A 15,528-nucleotide genomic window follows, 5' to 3' on the forward strand; every position below is an offset into this window, starting at 1 on the left:
GTCTGGGTTGAGTATTTGACAGACTGGTTGGCCAGTCATCTGTGGATCTATTCGATGAGATCTGGAAGGGCTTTTGCCCTATATAAACGCCCCATTGCTGGGGGTCTTGGCATCTATCGAGTGCCTCAGTGCTGGCTGCATCCAGAGTACTAGGGAGGCCAGCGATCACATCCAGAACACCTCATTGCTCCATCCAGAGCAGCAGGGAGGCCAGCAATCTAGCAGAGCTTCACCAGGAAGGAGAGCAGCAAGGAGATGTCTTTGAGAAGCAGCCCACTGAAGCTCCTTTGGAGCACACAGGTGACAATTTGGAGGTGCTCTGCTGCCAAGGTAGAAGGTAGCCTATGGAAGTGCTTATAGCCCACATCTAGGTAACACACAAGCTACTAGATGGTGGCAGATAGTGCACCATATCTGTGAGTTACAACAGTAGTACTGGTGTGCACAGAGATGGAGTTAGATTTGATCTATGCATTGAGTGATTCCCAGGCATATTCTTCCACTATTACGGGAGGTTGGCTACAGCAAGTAACCTCCATCTGTTATTCCAACACAGCAAGACTTGGGAACCTAAAAAATAAGACTTTTTAGTCATGCAAAACAAAAAGCATGCAGTCATGAGACCTTACCTAATGTGGCCATAACTGCAGCAAAGATGACTATAGCAACAGGCTGAACCCTGGACTTTCCGATCGGAAAGTTATACACATCATAGCTCTTCATCATTGAATACCTTGAGAACCAGAGGATGGAACCAGCAAGAAGATCCAATAAAGAATCAAGTGTAGATGCTATAATTGCCAGAGATCTGCTCCTCACTGAGGCATACACCTGCAGAAAAAGACGATGTTCATACAATATATTTCTCACACGTGATGAATACAGCATATAAAGCAAATGTATGGCTCTAAAAAGCAGAAAGTAAGAATCATTGTAACTTCTTAGATTTAATTTTACCTTTTGAGCTTGGTTTGTTAAATTACAGTCTAGCATTGTTGAAGTCCAGTCTGCAGTCACTGAATAACTTTGCTGAATATGTCATAACTCCTTTTTTTTTTTTCACAAAATGTAGTGCTAGTTATATTACTTGAAAGCGAGAGTACAAGAAGGCCTTAAGGCCAGCGGGCTGTAATCACAAAACGGATTCAGCCCGAGAAGTCAAAATGCTAAATACAAGCCTCTTAGGGCATAATCATCGGAGAGTGGACAAACAGCCACGGTGGAGGGGCGTAATGCCACTGAAGACTCTGAGTGGAGTGCTGGAAGAATAACTCCCGGTGATCCCAGTCGCAAAGGAAACGTCGTCTCTTTTCCTTCCCTGCCCGGGACTCTCCCTGGATCTGATCCCACTGACCCTTGAGCGTGTGAATAATCGTGCTCCAAATATCTGCTAGGGTCTGGGTAGTAGAAGTAGTCTGAGCTCCTACAGTCTGCGCGCATCTGGAAGTCCAGATATGCCAGCCTGCGATGCTCCCTATGATCTCCCAAACTGGGTGTCGAGGCCTCGCTCCTACATCTATCTCTGTCAAATGCCACGGGAAGCTGTCCATGTAAGCCCAAGTGGCCTGCGTGATGAAAAAGACGGGATCCTATCTAGAGAACTCATAGGCCAAGTGATGCCCCGGCTCAGTGCTGCACCAACAAACGGCTCCCCAAGTAATCGGTCCTAGCTCGGGTGTAGCCCTAGCTAAGATCCCCATGATTCCCTTCCAAACCGTCTGCGCATGCGAGCAACTCCAAAGGCAATGCTTCAGGGACGGCTCCTCCTGAAAACACATCTGGCAATGCCCCTCCTGCCCCATCTGTCTCAGCCAGCTGCCAACTGGAAGCCCCTTGTGTGCCACCATCCAAAGGAAGTAGGAGATCTTCCTCGGACGCCAGCTAGCCCAAAGAGTCTTCCAGAAAGTGCGAAGAAAGACCAAGGATATCCCCTGGGCATACCATCTATGTGCCTGTGTGGGTAGCCCACGCTGGAGAGCCCCAAGAGCTCGTCGACCCGTGCGTGCACTGTAAGAAAAGGAGGAGGTAGGGTTCTCTGAGGTCTCCGATGGTGGCCAACGCCACTCCCCTGGGTCCCACTCCACCTCTAACAAGGAGCAACCCTCCCATATCCAGAGTCTCCAATCCTGGTCCTGCATAATCAGGGGGTCTATATGCCACGTCTTCCCTTGCAGCCCTACAATGCGAAGGCGCTGCCGGGGAAGCTGGGGGTCGATCACGGCCTTTCTGCTCTGTAGGCGACTGTCATCAGTGATGGAGAAGAAGTGTACCGAAGAGTCCGAGAAGAGGCCGGCCACCACCAAAGGAATGCCTCATGGAGTGAACTGTCCAAGCCACCTCTCATCTCCCGGGAAGAGCTGTCTGGTGTCTGCAGGGATGGCAGCATCAATCTCCACTCGTCGAGCCTGGATCCCACGTGCCGTACCTACTGCTGCTGCCAGCTCGCCTGGGCTCAGCTGACTGTAGACGTCCCTCCAAACCCGGAACGAGCGCGCGGGCCCACGCTCCCAGAGCGCCCAAGGGATATGGGATCTCTCTCCAAGCTGACGACCTGTATCATCTGTCACCTGGCTGCTCCAGATCAGGGGCTATCTGTCTGTCTCCTCTCGGCAGCTAGGGGGCACCTGGGAAAGGCTGTGTCGCAACTTCCTCCAGACCGAAATGAGGCTACGGAGGAAGGGGGAACGGGGCTGAGTCAAAGGTGCTGAAGTGAAGATCCATCGGATAGAAGGCTGCCAAACACCCCCTAACTGGGGGGTACACCCACTGAGACCATGCTGTAGCAAGAGCTTCCACGTCTGTCCTCCTGGGGTCAAGCCACGGATGACTAGCTTGCCAAGAAGTGCCTGACTCTGAAGCTCTGGATCTATGATGCCGAGGCCGCCCTCTGCCTGGGGGAGAATGACCGTCTGCCAGGCGACCCTAGCTGGTGGTGCCGGAACCGTCTGAGCCAGACCATAGGAAGTTCCGCACCAGTCTCCTCAGCTGGGCTACACAAGACCTCGAGAAACACCAGCAAGAGGCTACATACCAAGCAGTGGCAAGAAGGACCTGGTTGACCACAAGGGCCCTGCCTGCCAAGGAAAGCCAAGCCGTGCTCCAGAAAGCAAGCTTCCGTCGTATGGAGGCTAGGACCGGCAAGAACTACTGAGCCGGTGTGATGTCCAGGCCTACCTAGAATCCCAGGTGACGTGTCGTCTGTCCTCTGGGGATCCAGCGAAACCCCAGGAAAATACCCCACTGTGAGCTGGCTCCCAGGTCCGTAAGAAAACCAACTGACTTATGCCAGTTGATTTTCGCTCCAGCCGCAAGGCAAAACATCTCTAGGGACAGTCTCACTCGCTTCAATGACTCGACATCATCCTGCACATATAGGGCTGTGTCGTCTGCATATCGGAGTCCAGCAGCTCAGCATCCTCTCGAATAGGGAGACGCATCCCGCGAAGACCAGTGGTGCGAGCTCGAAGGAAGTGTGTCATGGCCTCCGCAAAAAATAGGAAGAGGTAAGGCGCTAATGGACAGCCCTGACGCACCGAGCGCTCGAGTGTGAATCTCTCCCCCATTCTGCCGCTAATGATAACCCGACTGGAGGCCGATCTGTAAAAGCTAGCAATACCTCTAATCCACTCGTCCAGAAAACCGAACCGAGCGAGTGTACCTTCCAAGAAAGACCAGTCTACCCTGTCGTATGCCTTCTCAAAGTCGAGAAGGAGTATGGCAAGGTGCTGGCCACTGTGCTGGGCCCATTCTGTCGCCTCTGAGAAAGTGAAGATGTTGTCCAAGATGCTGCGATCTTGGACAAAACCAGTTTGGGTGTCATGAATCAGGTCGTGTAGCAGGGGACGGATGCGACAGCTGATCATCTTGGCGAGGATTTTGTAGGCGGTCGGGAGAAGGGTGATTGGGCGCCACTGTCTGATCTCCTGGCGGTCCCCCCCTTTGGGGATGAGGCAAATCAGGCCTGTCGCAAGGCTCTCTGGCATCTGCCCGCTGGAGAAGATGTGCTGGAAGGCTGCGAGCAAGGGCCGGTGGATCTGCTCCCAAAAGGTGGTGAAGAAAGCTCTAGAGAGGCCATCCTCACCTGGGCATTTCTGCCCATCAATAGCACTCACCGCATCCTGCATCTCCGCAACAGTGAAAGGTGCGAGAAGGGTATCGCTCATGCTGGGCTGCACGAGTCTCGGTGTAGATCTCTACACCTCCTCCCTGCAAATGAGACCACGAGGGCCTGGGGGCTCCTACTAGAATAAGGATCTGTAGTAGTCTGTCGCCAAGTCCCGGACCTCATCTGGATCTGTCCTGACACTACCATCCTGCGCCCTAAGAGAACGGAGCTGTTCCCTTGTTGACCTCTGTCCATGAGTCCTGAAGAACTCCCTGCACATCCTGTCGCCTTTCCTAGCCCAGAAGGACTTGGAAGCATGAAATGAAAACTCTGAGCGACGCTGGGTGATCTCCTCTAGCATGGCCCGGGCCCGAACCTCCAGCTGTCTGAGCTCCTCAGAGCCTGGAGAAGACTGCTGCATCCTCTGAATCGAGGCGAGGTCACGTCTGAGACCCCTCTCCCGCGCCCAACACCGCTGTCTGACCTGAATCGCCTCCTGCTGGCAAATGCGGCTAGACTCAGCAAGTGCCTGAGCTACCTGTGCTGCCATATCCCTGGTAGGGTCCCACTCCTGCTCCCATAGGTCCACTATCCTACTATGAACCGCTGCTCTGGTGTAGATGGAATCTGGGATCCGGCATGAACGTGGAGGTGAGGACTGAGAGGCCGACTAGGATGACTGGGGCATGGTCTGAAAGTGTCGTCCCTAGAACCACTCCTGACTCTCCTCCTCTGCCAAGCGCCCAATCACTGACATAGAAACGGTCCAGTCACTCCAAGAGTCTGCCTCCCTCCCTCCTGTAACCCCAAGAGAAGTCCAGACTCCCAGGCCATCTGCGAAAGGAAGGCTCCCTCCAACTGTCCCGACCTCCCACTGCAAAGAGGAAGGAGTCCCAATCTGCCTGCTCTGCCTGAGCTATACCGAGGAACTCTGGGCCCCTTCCCTGCTGATCCTCTGAGGTCTCAAGGTTGTTGAAGTCCCCTCCTACAATCCAAGAGTCCATCTCTGGCAATAGGTCTTCAAGGATCTCCCAAAAACGGATCTACGTCTGAGATCAGTAGGGGCGTAGATATTGAGGATGCCGATGCGGGATCCCTCAATATGCAAGCCCATCCAAAGCGCACGTCCTGGGATCAAAGAGCAAGAACCAAACACATGCTGAACTAGAGAAGCGTCGATGGAGATACAGACGCCCCCGCTTCTCCCCTGCTCGCCAATCGAAGGTTCCCAGTAGGTGTGGGAGCGTCCTGTGAGGACCTTCCCACAAATACTAGTCTGTGAAGCCGAAAGCTTGTGTTCCTGTAGTAGGAGCACATCTATCTTTCCCACCAAAGCTGGCTGGAGCTCCTGTCTGAGCACCATCTTCCTGGGGCCACGGGTGCCTGATGAGTGGAACCCGTTGACGTTCCAAGAGATAATGCGTAAACTCATGAGGAGGGAAGGTGGGCCACAAACAGCTGTCTGCTTGCGGTCGAAGTCGAAGTGGTCGGAGGATGTCCTGTGTGGAGACGAAGGCGCTTCTGTGAAGGTTTCGAAGGAGAGGCCGGATCATCGGACCCATCCTCTAAAACCTTCAGCAGAGGGGAAAGGCCCTTCGTCCCGTGGTGGTAAGCTCTCTCTAACCAGCTCGACGCCTCTGCCAAGGAAATGCTGTAGAAGCCTGCAACCTCTGAAGTCCTCCAGGGGCGAAGCCCTTCCGCGTAGGCCCACTCCAGAGGCGGTCTAATAATGACCAGGAGTCGGAAACGTTTGGCGTTGTGGCGCCAACGCAGACGAACATCTCCCTCCTGCCACTGCTGCTGAAGAAGCTCCGCTGCTCTGCTACCAATCCAGTCCTGCACCTGCTCCTGGGTCTGGTCTCGTATCGTCTCCCAAACATTTTCATTCGTCCATTGCTCATTCCCTTCACTGGAGATAGTGAAGGAATAGCTAGGACCATCCTACAGAGCCAGGATGGACACCTTACCCTCCGCTCCCTCGCGGAGGAAGAAGATGCTGATGTCTAGGCATGCAGGAAAGGAGCCAATACCCGCTGCATCCAAGTAGTCCCAAGGACCTGCTCGGTAAAACTCCAATGGAAGAGCTCTAGGAGCAGCCCTTGGGCTTGGGGACGAAGATGAGGAGTCTGAACCGGAGGGAGGGGTGCTGGCCACCTGTGGGGAAGGGCCTATCCCCACCGTCGGGCTCGGAGGGATAGACGAGGGTGAGGTCTGTGCAGGCTTCGGGGCTGAAGGTGGCGCAGGGGGGGGGGGGGATTCCTTCTGGATCATGCTCGAGGAAGAGGGTGGAGCGGGAACCACTGGTGCGGGGGGGGATCCTGGAGGGGGGGTGGGGGTAAGAGAATCGAGGAGGAGGGGGGAGGTGGGGGAGGGCGGAGTGAGGGATGAGGGGGAGGCTGGTTGACCTTCTCCTTTCCCTTCTCCTTCCCCTTACCGGGCTGCTGATGAGTAGGGATCATCTGAGGGGGCTCTTGCTGTGGCTGGGAAGGTTTTTTGGGGCCTGCCTTGTTGCCCTTCCGTTTTCGTTTGACTTCCATCCAGCCTTCCCTTTCGGGAGGGGATGTCGCTGACTGGAGCGGAGTATCCTGAGCTGCCTGAACGGGGATCTTCTGAGATTCTGTACCCGTGAAGCGAGGACATGAGCGCGCCTGGTGCCCGAAGCCATGGCATCTCAGACACTGGTTGGGGCGACCAGTGACCAGAATGCGCTGCGTCACCACACTTGTGTCTATCTCTATCTCGAACTCCGAAGGGATGCTCTATGGGTCAAGGACTGCCACTTTGACAAGTGGCACCCCTTGGGCTGCCGCCGCATCAACGTAAGTGTCCTGCATAGGCCAACCAAAGTGCGCCCCCAGGTCCTTGATGATCGGGCGAAGCTCGGCTGCAAGACCTGGGAAGATAAGGGTGACTGGGTGTCGAGGAATGCGAAAGCGGGAATCGAAGTCCGCTACACTGAATCCCCTGTACCAAGGAACCATGAGGATGATCTTCCCACCCACAGAAGTAGGGGATCGCTTGACTATGTCGCTCGCAGCCTGTGCTGAGGAGAGCTTAAGCCAGAAATGCCACGTCCCATGAGTGCAACCTCCTCAATGTGACTGTCCTCGAGGTAGAGGGTGGACTACAACCAGTCCCTGATGTCTGCTCGTGAAGGCGAGTAGCCAATGACCCTCCCATAAACTGATGTCTGGGAGAAGTCCGTGGCGGCCTGCTTCAGCAAGGAGACCTGGTGCTCTGTCAATGTAACGCGATAGGCTGGGGGGGGGGTCCGTCTGGGCCACCGGTTCCGGGCACGTAGCCGCCATATCGCTTGACTAACTGCGAACTCCCGAGGCGGGTGAAGGGAAAAGAAGAGGGAGGGGAGAGGTAAGGTACTAAGGGTGGAGGAAGGTGGGCGGGGACTAAGGGGGTGGCGGGGGAAAGGGAGGTGAGGTGGGTCGAGGCGGGAAGGTGTGAAAAAAAAAAAAAAGGTGGGTCGAGGCAGGAAGGTGAGGTGAGGTGAGGTGAGGTGAGGTGAGGTGAGTGGTGTGAGGTGAGGAGAGGTGAGTGTTGTGGAGCGGGGTGCGGGGGGGGAGCGGTGAACGGAACGGGCGGAGTGGAGCGGAGGGAAGGGGCGAGGTGAGCGGAGCGGAGGGGGAGACGGGTGGGCGGAGTGGAGCGGGTGGGTCGAGGCGGGTGGGCGGAGTGGGGGGGGGTTGGTCGAGTCGGGTGGGCGGAGTGGAGCGGGGGGGTGGGTCGAGGCGGGTGGGCGGAGTGGAGCGGGGAGGTGAGCGGAGCGGAGGGGGAGGCGGGTGGGCGGAGTGGAGCGGGGGGGAAGCGACAGCGGAGGAGCCGAGGCTGAGAGAGGGGGAGAGTGGCGGAGAGGGGGAGCGTAGCGGAGAGGGGGATGGCTGTCTGCGCGGCAGCAGCCGACGGAGGGAGAGAGAGGGCCGCGCAGATAGCGAGGGGGGGGGGGGTAGACGGGGAGCGAAGGGGGAGGGAGCTCGCAGGAGCGCTAGGATCTCATGCTAGCAAGGGTTCCCATATGTCATAACTCCTACCTATGCCACTGCTCTTATCTTGGAAAAAACTTGATACCAGCACATGTAATGCATGACAGGATTACAAAAGAGAGAATTAAACAAAATCTACCAGCATGATAAGTGTTCTTTTCCTTCTCTAAGTCTTCTTGGTCCAAATGTTTTCACAGCAAAGATTATATCGTTGTGCTATGCAGGTCCTACTGACAGTAACTTTCAGAATGCTTAGCTCAGTTCTTGGGCCAATCAAGCAGGCATTACTCATTGCTAGTCCTCAGGGCCCCTAATAGGCTCCTACGCTGTTCACCCTATTGGCTACTTCCGGGGGTGGCATTAGTCCCTCCATGCTGAATGATAATCCCCTCCTCTGTCCCCCTACATCCATTCCTGCTCACTATTCCCTTCTTCCTGACATTGTTCATGATCTCGACTTCAGTTTAAAGGCCAGGTATGCAATTCTTATTGTTGTCCACCTTGACTTCCTGGTTGTACTCACTCTCTTTGTACCTATTTTAGCATCTCCTTAAAGTCCCTGAGTGAGGACCTCTGTTGACAAGGCATGGATCTATTTGGCTTTGCAAAGCTGCAAGATGCCTTAATGAAGCCGCTCTTGTTATGGTGGTTGTTGCCTCACATGAACTGCTTAATCAGCTTCATATTTTCAATTCGGGGCTCCTATGTCAACCACCAGGATTGTACAATGCGCTCAGTTAGTCTTTCTGGACTTGAAGGTTAGTGTGAAATAGCAGCTGCCCCGTTCTTTAGGCACTGCCTCCCTGGCACACCAAGTGAAGCTTTCATTTCATTGCCCCTTCCTTACCTCTCGACAGTCTGCTGTTTGCATCCCCTGCATTCATTTTCTTTTACTTGTTTCCATCGGGCTAAGCTTTTGCCATCTTTGATACTTTTGAGCCATAGGCAATGGACTCCTTGTGATTTGCCCACTTACGTCATTTGTTATCTATTTTATTCCATGTGATACCAAATGAATGGGCGATTTTACGACGTGAGTGCCAACTTTTAAAGATAACACTGGGTTGACCAATGCTCCCTCAATGCTTAGGTTGAGCAATGTCCCGTATAGCTGGTCCACAACGATGCTTTTCAACACGGATTTATTGGCTTCACAAACCTCCCCTTTTCACTATTCATTGTGATTGGATGTTCGATTTTGACATATCCCATACTGTTATTTATTTGCTGAATTCCCTTTATTATGTCTTCTTGCTATAATTACTGCTCTACAAGAATCAATGTAGAATGCTGCAAAAGCACTTCTTCGACTCATTCACCAATTACAGCAAGAATTGGTTATTTATTACCAACTAGCTCTTAGCACCTAGTTAGTCAGAATCAAGACTTCAGCTGAACCATCAACAGAACCTAGCAACGCTGCTCACATTGCCCTACAGAATGTGAATATTATCTATGTGAAAGAAATGATTACAACTTTTTCATGTCCTGTTAAAATATGCCCCATTATCAAACCCAATATAGGAGCTAACCTAGAGTTGCCAACATCTTAGGGTTGGGAAAATATAAGGCCATGTTATGGATCACACTTGGATAATATATCTTCTTGGGTGAAGCTTCCTTATTCTTTCATGACATTGCCCTAATGAAGCCACTCTCTGACTGAGGGTGTATACAATGGGATACATGCCCTTACTGTTAGATGGCTTGAGATTCAAATAAGGTCTAAATCGAAATGGGCATCAATCCTAACTTAACTTGTCCATATGAATATTATCCATATTGGAAGATGTTAGCAGCGGGTTAGTTTCTCACCTAAGGAGCACTTTTATCCCTCGTTAGGGGCTTTTCCCCTTTGAGCTAGTCATGGCTAGTTAGAGTTTTTTATTTTACGTGTGAGGGTACATAACTCTAAGCGTGTGAGTTCTACCCTATTTGCAATATCAGCTGTTTTGCTTCACTCCTCATCCCCCCCCCCCCTTTCTAACATTTGGTATCAAAGTAGGCCGCCACTTGCTCCCCCACACCTGCCTGCATCAGCTCATTTCTGTCGCAAAGAACTTCAACTTCATCGTCGCAAAGAACTTTTCTGTCCAATAACGTTTTCATCAACCAGACAGTCGCAGATGCGGTTTTGGCCTTTTGCTGACTGGCCACCTCTGTTTGGGATTGGTAGGCTTTTGGTGGACCTCTCTCTATTCTAGACCGGCTGCACCACTTCTTCACGGGCTAGCAGGAGCAATGGGCAGCTAGGGAAGAGAGCAGAAGGGAGAGAACGGGCTGAAAACAGAGAGAGAGAGAGAGAGAGAGAGAGAGAGAGAGAGAGAGAGAGAGAGAGAGCAGAAGGATCACGGGCAGGAGGAGGAGGAAGAGATCAACGCAGCTTGCAAGATCCACCTAGGGAAGTGTGCACCTCAAACAACAAGCAAAAAACAGCCATACATCAGCCTCGAAATCAGTGCCAATCTACCTTGAGATGCACACAATCATCCGTACAAGCAGCCTTGGGATTCGTGCCTCTTCCATACAGCCAACAATTAATGCAATTCAGCCACCTTGGTTTGCATGCCAACCAAACGTTCCATCCGTTCAGCCCGTCTTGGGAAGCGTGCATGACAATGTACTATCCCATATAGCCTTGAATATGCCTAAAACTGTGTGCCACTCAAAGCAAAGCAACCATACATCCTCCTCGGGATCAGCACCCGCAGTCCGCACAGCTGTACGGACTGCCTCGAAATGCGTGCAACAGCAAGAAATGTGGAGGGAAGGCAATCGTGAAATGCATGAAGGAAGCCAGAAGAGAAACATCCCATACCTTAGCCTTGGAAGGAGAGGAAGGGGGTAGGTGTGCATGAGGGGCTGCCACGTGGTTTGCAAAACCAATGAAACATTGGTTTGCCCCTCACATTAAAATCCTAACCCTTCTAACCAATGAAACATTGGTTGCTCTTGGGCCTAACCTTTAGACTCCTCTAAACCTTGCCTTGCCCCTAGCATGTAGGCCTAGTGTGTGCACCTAGGGACTTCTGGGAAGTGTCGCTTCCCCTGGGCTAGTCCCATAAGCCAAAGTTAGTCATGGTTCATAAATTCACGTCCCCGTGACATGTTCTTAAGGATTTTCTCTGTTGCAGTAAAGTTGTCTCAGTTCTAGAACCATTCCTTTGCTGGTTGGACCTCCTGCAGTTCAGTTTTGCCTGAGGGAGGTGCATTCAGACTAAGTACTATTTCGATTTGTACTTTCTGCCCTCACAAAGGTTGAATATGTTTCTGCCTGGGCTTACTGAGAAATCAGTTCAGTACAGTCAGAATTCAATGAAAATTGTGCATTGGCTTGTGGGGCAGTGAATTTTTGTTGGTGCAACATGATTCACAGCAAGTGAATTTTGAGGGTGGTTCTTTGTGCATTCATCTTTGAAGGTGGCTCAGAATCTGAATCTGAACCTAGGAGCTGTGTTGCGGTTTTGGATCGAACCAATTATTCCCTGTTTGTTCCCTGTGCCGTTTTATGGTGAAGAATCTGTTAAGTGCTAAGAGTCTATGGGCCTATTTCACAAGTAACGAGGCACCCCCAGCAGATGCAATATACTCCTACTATTCCTCAGTAGGGAGATAATGCAAATGAAAAGCACTACTCTAAACACTTTGCCAGAGTCTTATTTGTCTTGTAACTTCAAACATAGTGCATGATACATACCTGAAAGAGACATAGTGCATAAACATAGAATGAAAGAGAGGGCTGAAGCCTGAAAGAGAGGGCTGAAAGAGGGAGCTGAAGGAGGGTTGAAAGAGGGCTGAAAGATGGCTGAAAGAGTGGGCTGAAGGAGTGGAGGTTGAGCTTTGAAGGAGGGCTAAGACCCTCTGGCATAAACCTTCTTCGGGTTGCTCTCTTGTCTAGCTATATAGACAAAGTTTTGACCAGATGAAGGAGGCCTGAAGCAGCCTGCAGGAGTGAAAGAACTTCAAAGGAGTGAATGGGGCTCAAGGAGAGCTGGAAAACCCTCAAGAGTGCAAGAGTATGAGGCTGAAGAGTACAAAAGTGCAAAAGCTGGAAGTGGAGGCCCAAACTCAGATAGAAAAGCAAAAGAAAGCAGTGGAGGTGCACGTCGCATTCCAGACCAAGCTGAAACGTTTCAGACGCCATTTCAAACGTCTGTATGCCTTCTTTGGAGACTCCAAGATATGTCTGCGAAAGGGTGCATTTTGGAAAGGATGCCCACGAAATCTTTCCAAGGCATGGATTTGCTAGAACTGAAAGAAAATTGCAGCTCATACACAATTATGTATGTGGTTCCACAAGGACACCATCTTTGGGACAGCATTTGTATTTTGTGACCTTCAAAGATGATTTGTCCCGATTCTAATGGGTTTATCCCTTAGAGAAAATTCAGATGTGTTTCAATGCTTCAAGCAATTCGTTGCTATGGTTGAGAATGAGACAGGTGCAAAGTGCAAACTCTGAGAATAGGCAAAGGAGGGGAGTATATGTCAGATGCCTTCAAATCTTCCTTGAAGGAGAGAGGCATAAAGCATCAGTGCACAACTCCATATACACCTCAGCAAAATGGTGTTGGTAAGAGGAAAAAATAGGTCTCTGCTGATGGAAATTGCCAGATGCATGACTAGGGGAAAAGACCACCACAGATTTTGGATGGAGGCAATAATATGTGCAGCACACATTTTGAAAAAATGCCAAACCAAAGCCTTAAAAACCATTACTCCTTTTGAGGCTTGGTATGACATGAAACCCAAGGTTGACTATCTCGGGGTATTTGGCTGCATAGCTTATGCACATGTGCCTAAACAGCTGGATGATAAGGCCATTAAGTGCATTTTTGTTGGCAACAATAGCGTCGAAAGCAAATCTTACCATCTCTACAATCCTCAAACTAAGAAGATTTTTGTTAGTTGACAGTAGAGATGTGGTTTTTGCAGAAAACTCGGATCAGTCCATGATTGAGTTTGAAGACAGTTGCAAACAGGTTCCCAAGATGTGTTTGAAGGGTTGCTTCCATTGGCTATTGTGGGCACTTCAGAACAGCCAGTAGAAGATCAGCAATTACAGCCTGTACATGCTGATGCACAGCAACCTCTGGATGCTCCCAATCAGGTACAAGATTAGCCCATCACAAATGATGATGTGGAAGAGTTAGCAAAACTATGATGAACCCTTTGCCCATAGAACGACCACCATCAGATGTGTTGTTTCATTGGTTGCTCATTTTGGGTAAAAAATGCACATCAGCTGTACATCAAAACAGCCTTCCTCAAAAAACTTGCAAAGAGAAATATATGTGAGTCGGCCTGTTGGTTTTCAGGCGCCTGGTCAAAGGACAGGGTATGCAAGCTGCATAAGGCACTTTATGGGCTCAAACATGCCCCACAGGCTTGGCATACATATTTGACCAATCAAGGTCTACAGAACAGTCCAAGTGAAAGTACCCTATATGTCAAGAAGGACAAAAGGGATTTGCTGATTGTCATCCTTTATGTGGATGATATGCTGCTCACAGGCACAAGTGAAGAGAAAATTATAGATTCAAAAATGATGATGAAGCTTCATTTGAAATGTCCAATCTAGGGCTGTTCCACTACTATCTGGGCATTCAGTTTATGCAATTGGCTGAGGGCATGTTTCAAACAGTGCAAGTATATGCAAGGACTTTTACAAAGGATTTCTACTCCCATGGAGCCTGGGCTAAGGCTGTCCATGCATGATGCAAGTGAACCCTTTGATAATGTTACATACAGTCAGGCTGTTGAATGCCTCATATATCTCTGCAATAGCCATCCAAATATTCAGTTCAGGCGATTGAAGGCAAAGCTTCGAATCCTGCTGATTGACGAAGCTTCAAACACGTCCAACATGAACACACATGGCTAGTGCTTCCAAGCATGATTGATGGACGAGTCAAGCACGAGACAGAGATCTTGAGCCGTGAAGAGTTATGGCGAACGCGTACGGCAAATTTGGGGCAGACTGCATTTTTGTGTGACACCTCGAGGGCAATCCCATTGTTTGGCGGTGGCATGGCGTCTAGGTGACGTGGTCAACCTCACAGGCACTGACCTGCCAATATATAGGTTCCGTTGGCGTAGCAGCATAAGCGTCTGGCGGCTGATTCCATTCTACCAGGCGGAAGTTCAAACCGATGGGATTTGGTTCGGAGGTCTCGCCGTGAGCAGAAGACTCCGTCCAACGTATGGACTTTCTAATGCCGTGCGTCCAGTCACGGGTGCAGAAATCCACCTTATGCTAGGCGTTGTGAAGGCTCAGATTACCTTCACGCAGGTGCAGGCTGAGAGAAAATGCAAGGCAGACTCAGAAACGTGAACGCGACGCTGTGTGCGACCATAGCGATTAAGTCCCATAGATGATGGCGCTGACGTGGTGCCCATCCAGGCAGCAGAGATGGTGTGGCAGTACATATACCCGTGGTCGTGACACATGGCAGACAAGTAGCTCATTGACGTGGCATGCAGGGCTGCTGAGTTGGCGTTGATGTGGCGTTTAGGTGATCTGGCAGTCCACACGCCCATGTGGCACACACACGTGGCAGCTTGCTGATGTGTCAGTTGAGGTGGCTGACCTGTGGTTAGTGTAACCTTGGTCAAGTTAATTGCAGTTTGGTTAGTTGACTGTGGCCAGTTCAGTTACCCTGGTTAGTGGCCTAGTTACAGACCAACTAGACTGTTATTCTAGCCAGACCAGAACAGAATTAGTCTGGTTAATGTAACTAGCTAGTTACCTATCCCCCTTTTTAAAAAAGAGGAGGGGGTATTACCTGTCATTTTCCTGTCTGTCAGAGACAGTTTGTATCTGTCAGAAAGCAGCAGAAAACATAGAAAAATCAGAGTTTTGCACAAGTATAGAGATGCATGCCTTTGTGCTCAGAGAAGGGGAAACAGATGCATTAATAGTGCTTTTTGCAATAGCCAGAAAAAGGGGTTTGTACTTTTTGGTTTATGCTTTGAGTTGACAGCCTATTACTAGCATAAGTTGTGAGTGCATTACACCTCTTGTTGAGGTAGTTTTCTGTGAGAGTTTGGGGAGAGAGAGAGAGCAAGAGAGTGAGCTTGAGAGCTTAAAGCTTGATAGCTTGGTTGCAATAGAAGAGTGTGGTAGAGTACAACTGAAAGAGTGAGAGATAAGGTTTTGTCCTAGTGACAAAACCTTAGTAGTCACTAACCATAGTTAGTGAACTAACTGCAGTTAGGGGGAAAAACCTCTTAAAGAGGGAAAAGTGCCCCTAACTAGCTTATTAAATTACACTGGTCACTGCTGAATTATATCTATAATTCTAACACCCCCCTGCAGTGCCAATGTCATGTACAAGGCTGATCAATCACCAAACGGATATAAGTTCAGGGCACTGCGAAATGCCTCAAACTTTTCACGTGGTAGTGCTTTGGTGAAAATATCTGCAA

At 50.6% G+C, this 15,528-nt stretch overlaps 1 protein-coding gene across 6 annotated transcripts in view; it reads right to left on the reverse strand.

Annotated features, from left to right (window-relative positions):
- LOC147893537 (metal tolerance protein 4-like) overlaps nucleotides 1-15,528 on the reverse strand; it is a 148,075-nt gene that overhangs the window by 80,870 nt on the left and 51,677 nt on the right. For 4 of the 6 annotated variants that reach the window (XM_087385689.1, XM_087385688.1, XM_087385690.1 and 1 more), the window contains one exon: nucleotides 630-831. In XM_087385689.1, the coding sequence (XP_087241815.1) occupies nucleotides 630-831 (202 nt within the window). The remainder of the gene's footprint in view (nucleotides 1-629; nucleotides 832-15,528) is intronic. The other 2 variants (XM_087385692.1, XM_087385691.1) reach the window with 1 other exon arrangement.

Source organism: Dipteris shenzhenensis, chromosome 15, assembly GCF_047967505.1.
Source record: "Dipteris shenzhenensis isolate YYH24624 ecotype China chromosome 15, Dip_SZ_1.0, whole genome shotgun sequence".
Lineage (NCBI taxonomy): Eukaryota > Viridiplantae > Streptophyta > Polypodiopsida > Gleicheniales > Dipteridaceae > Dipteris > Dipteris shenzhenensis.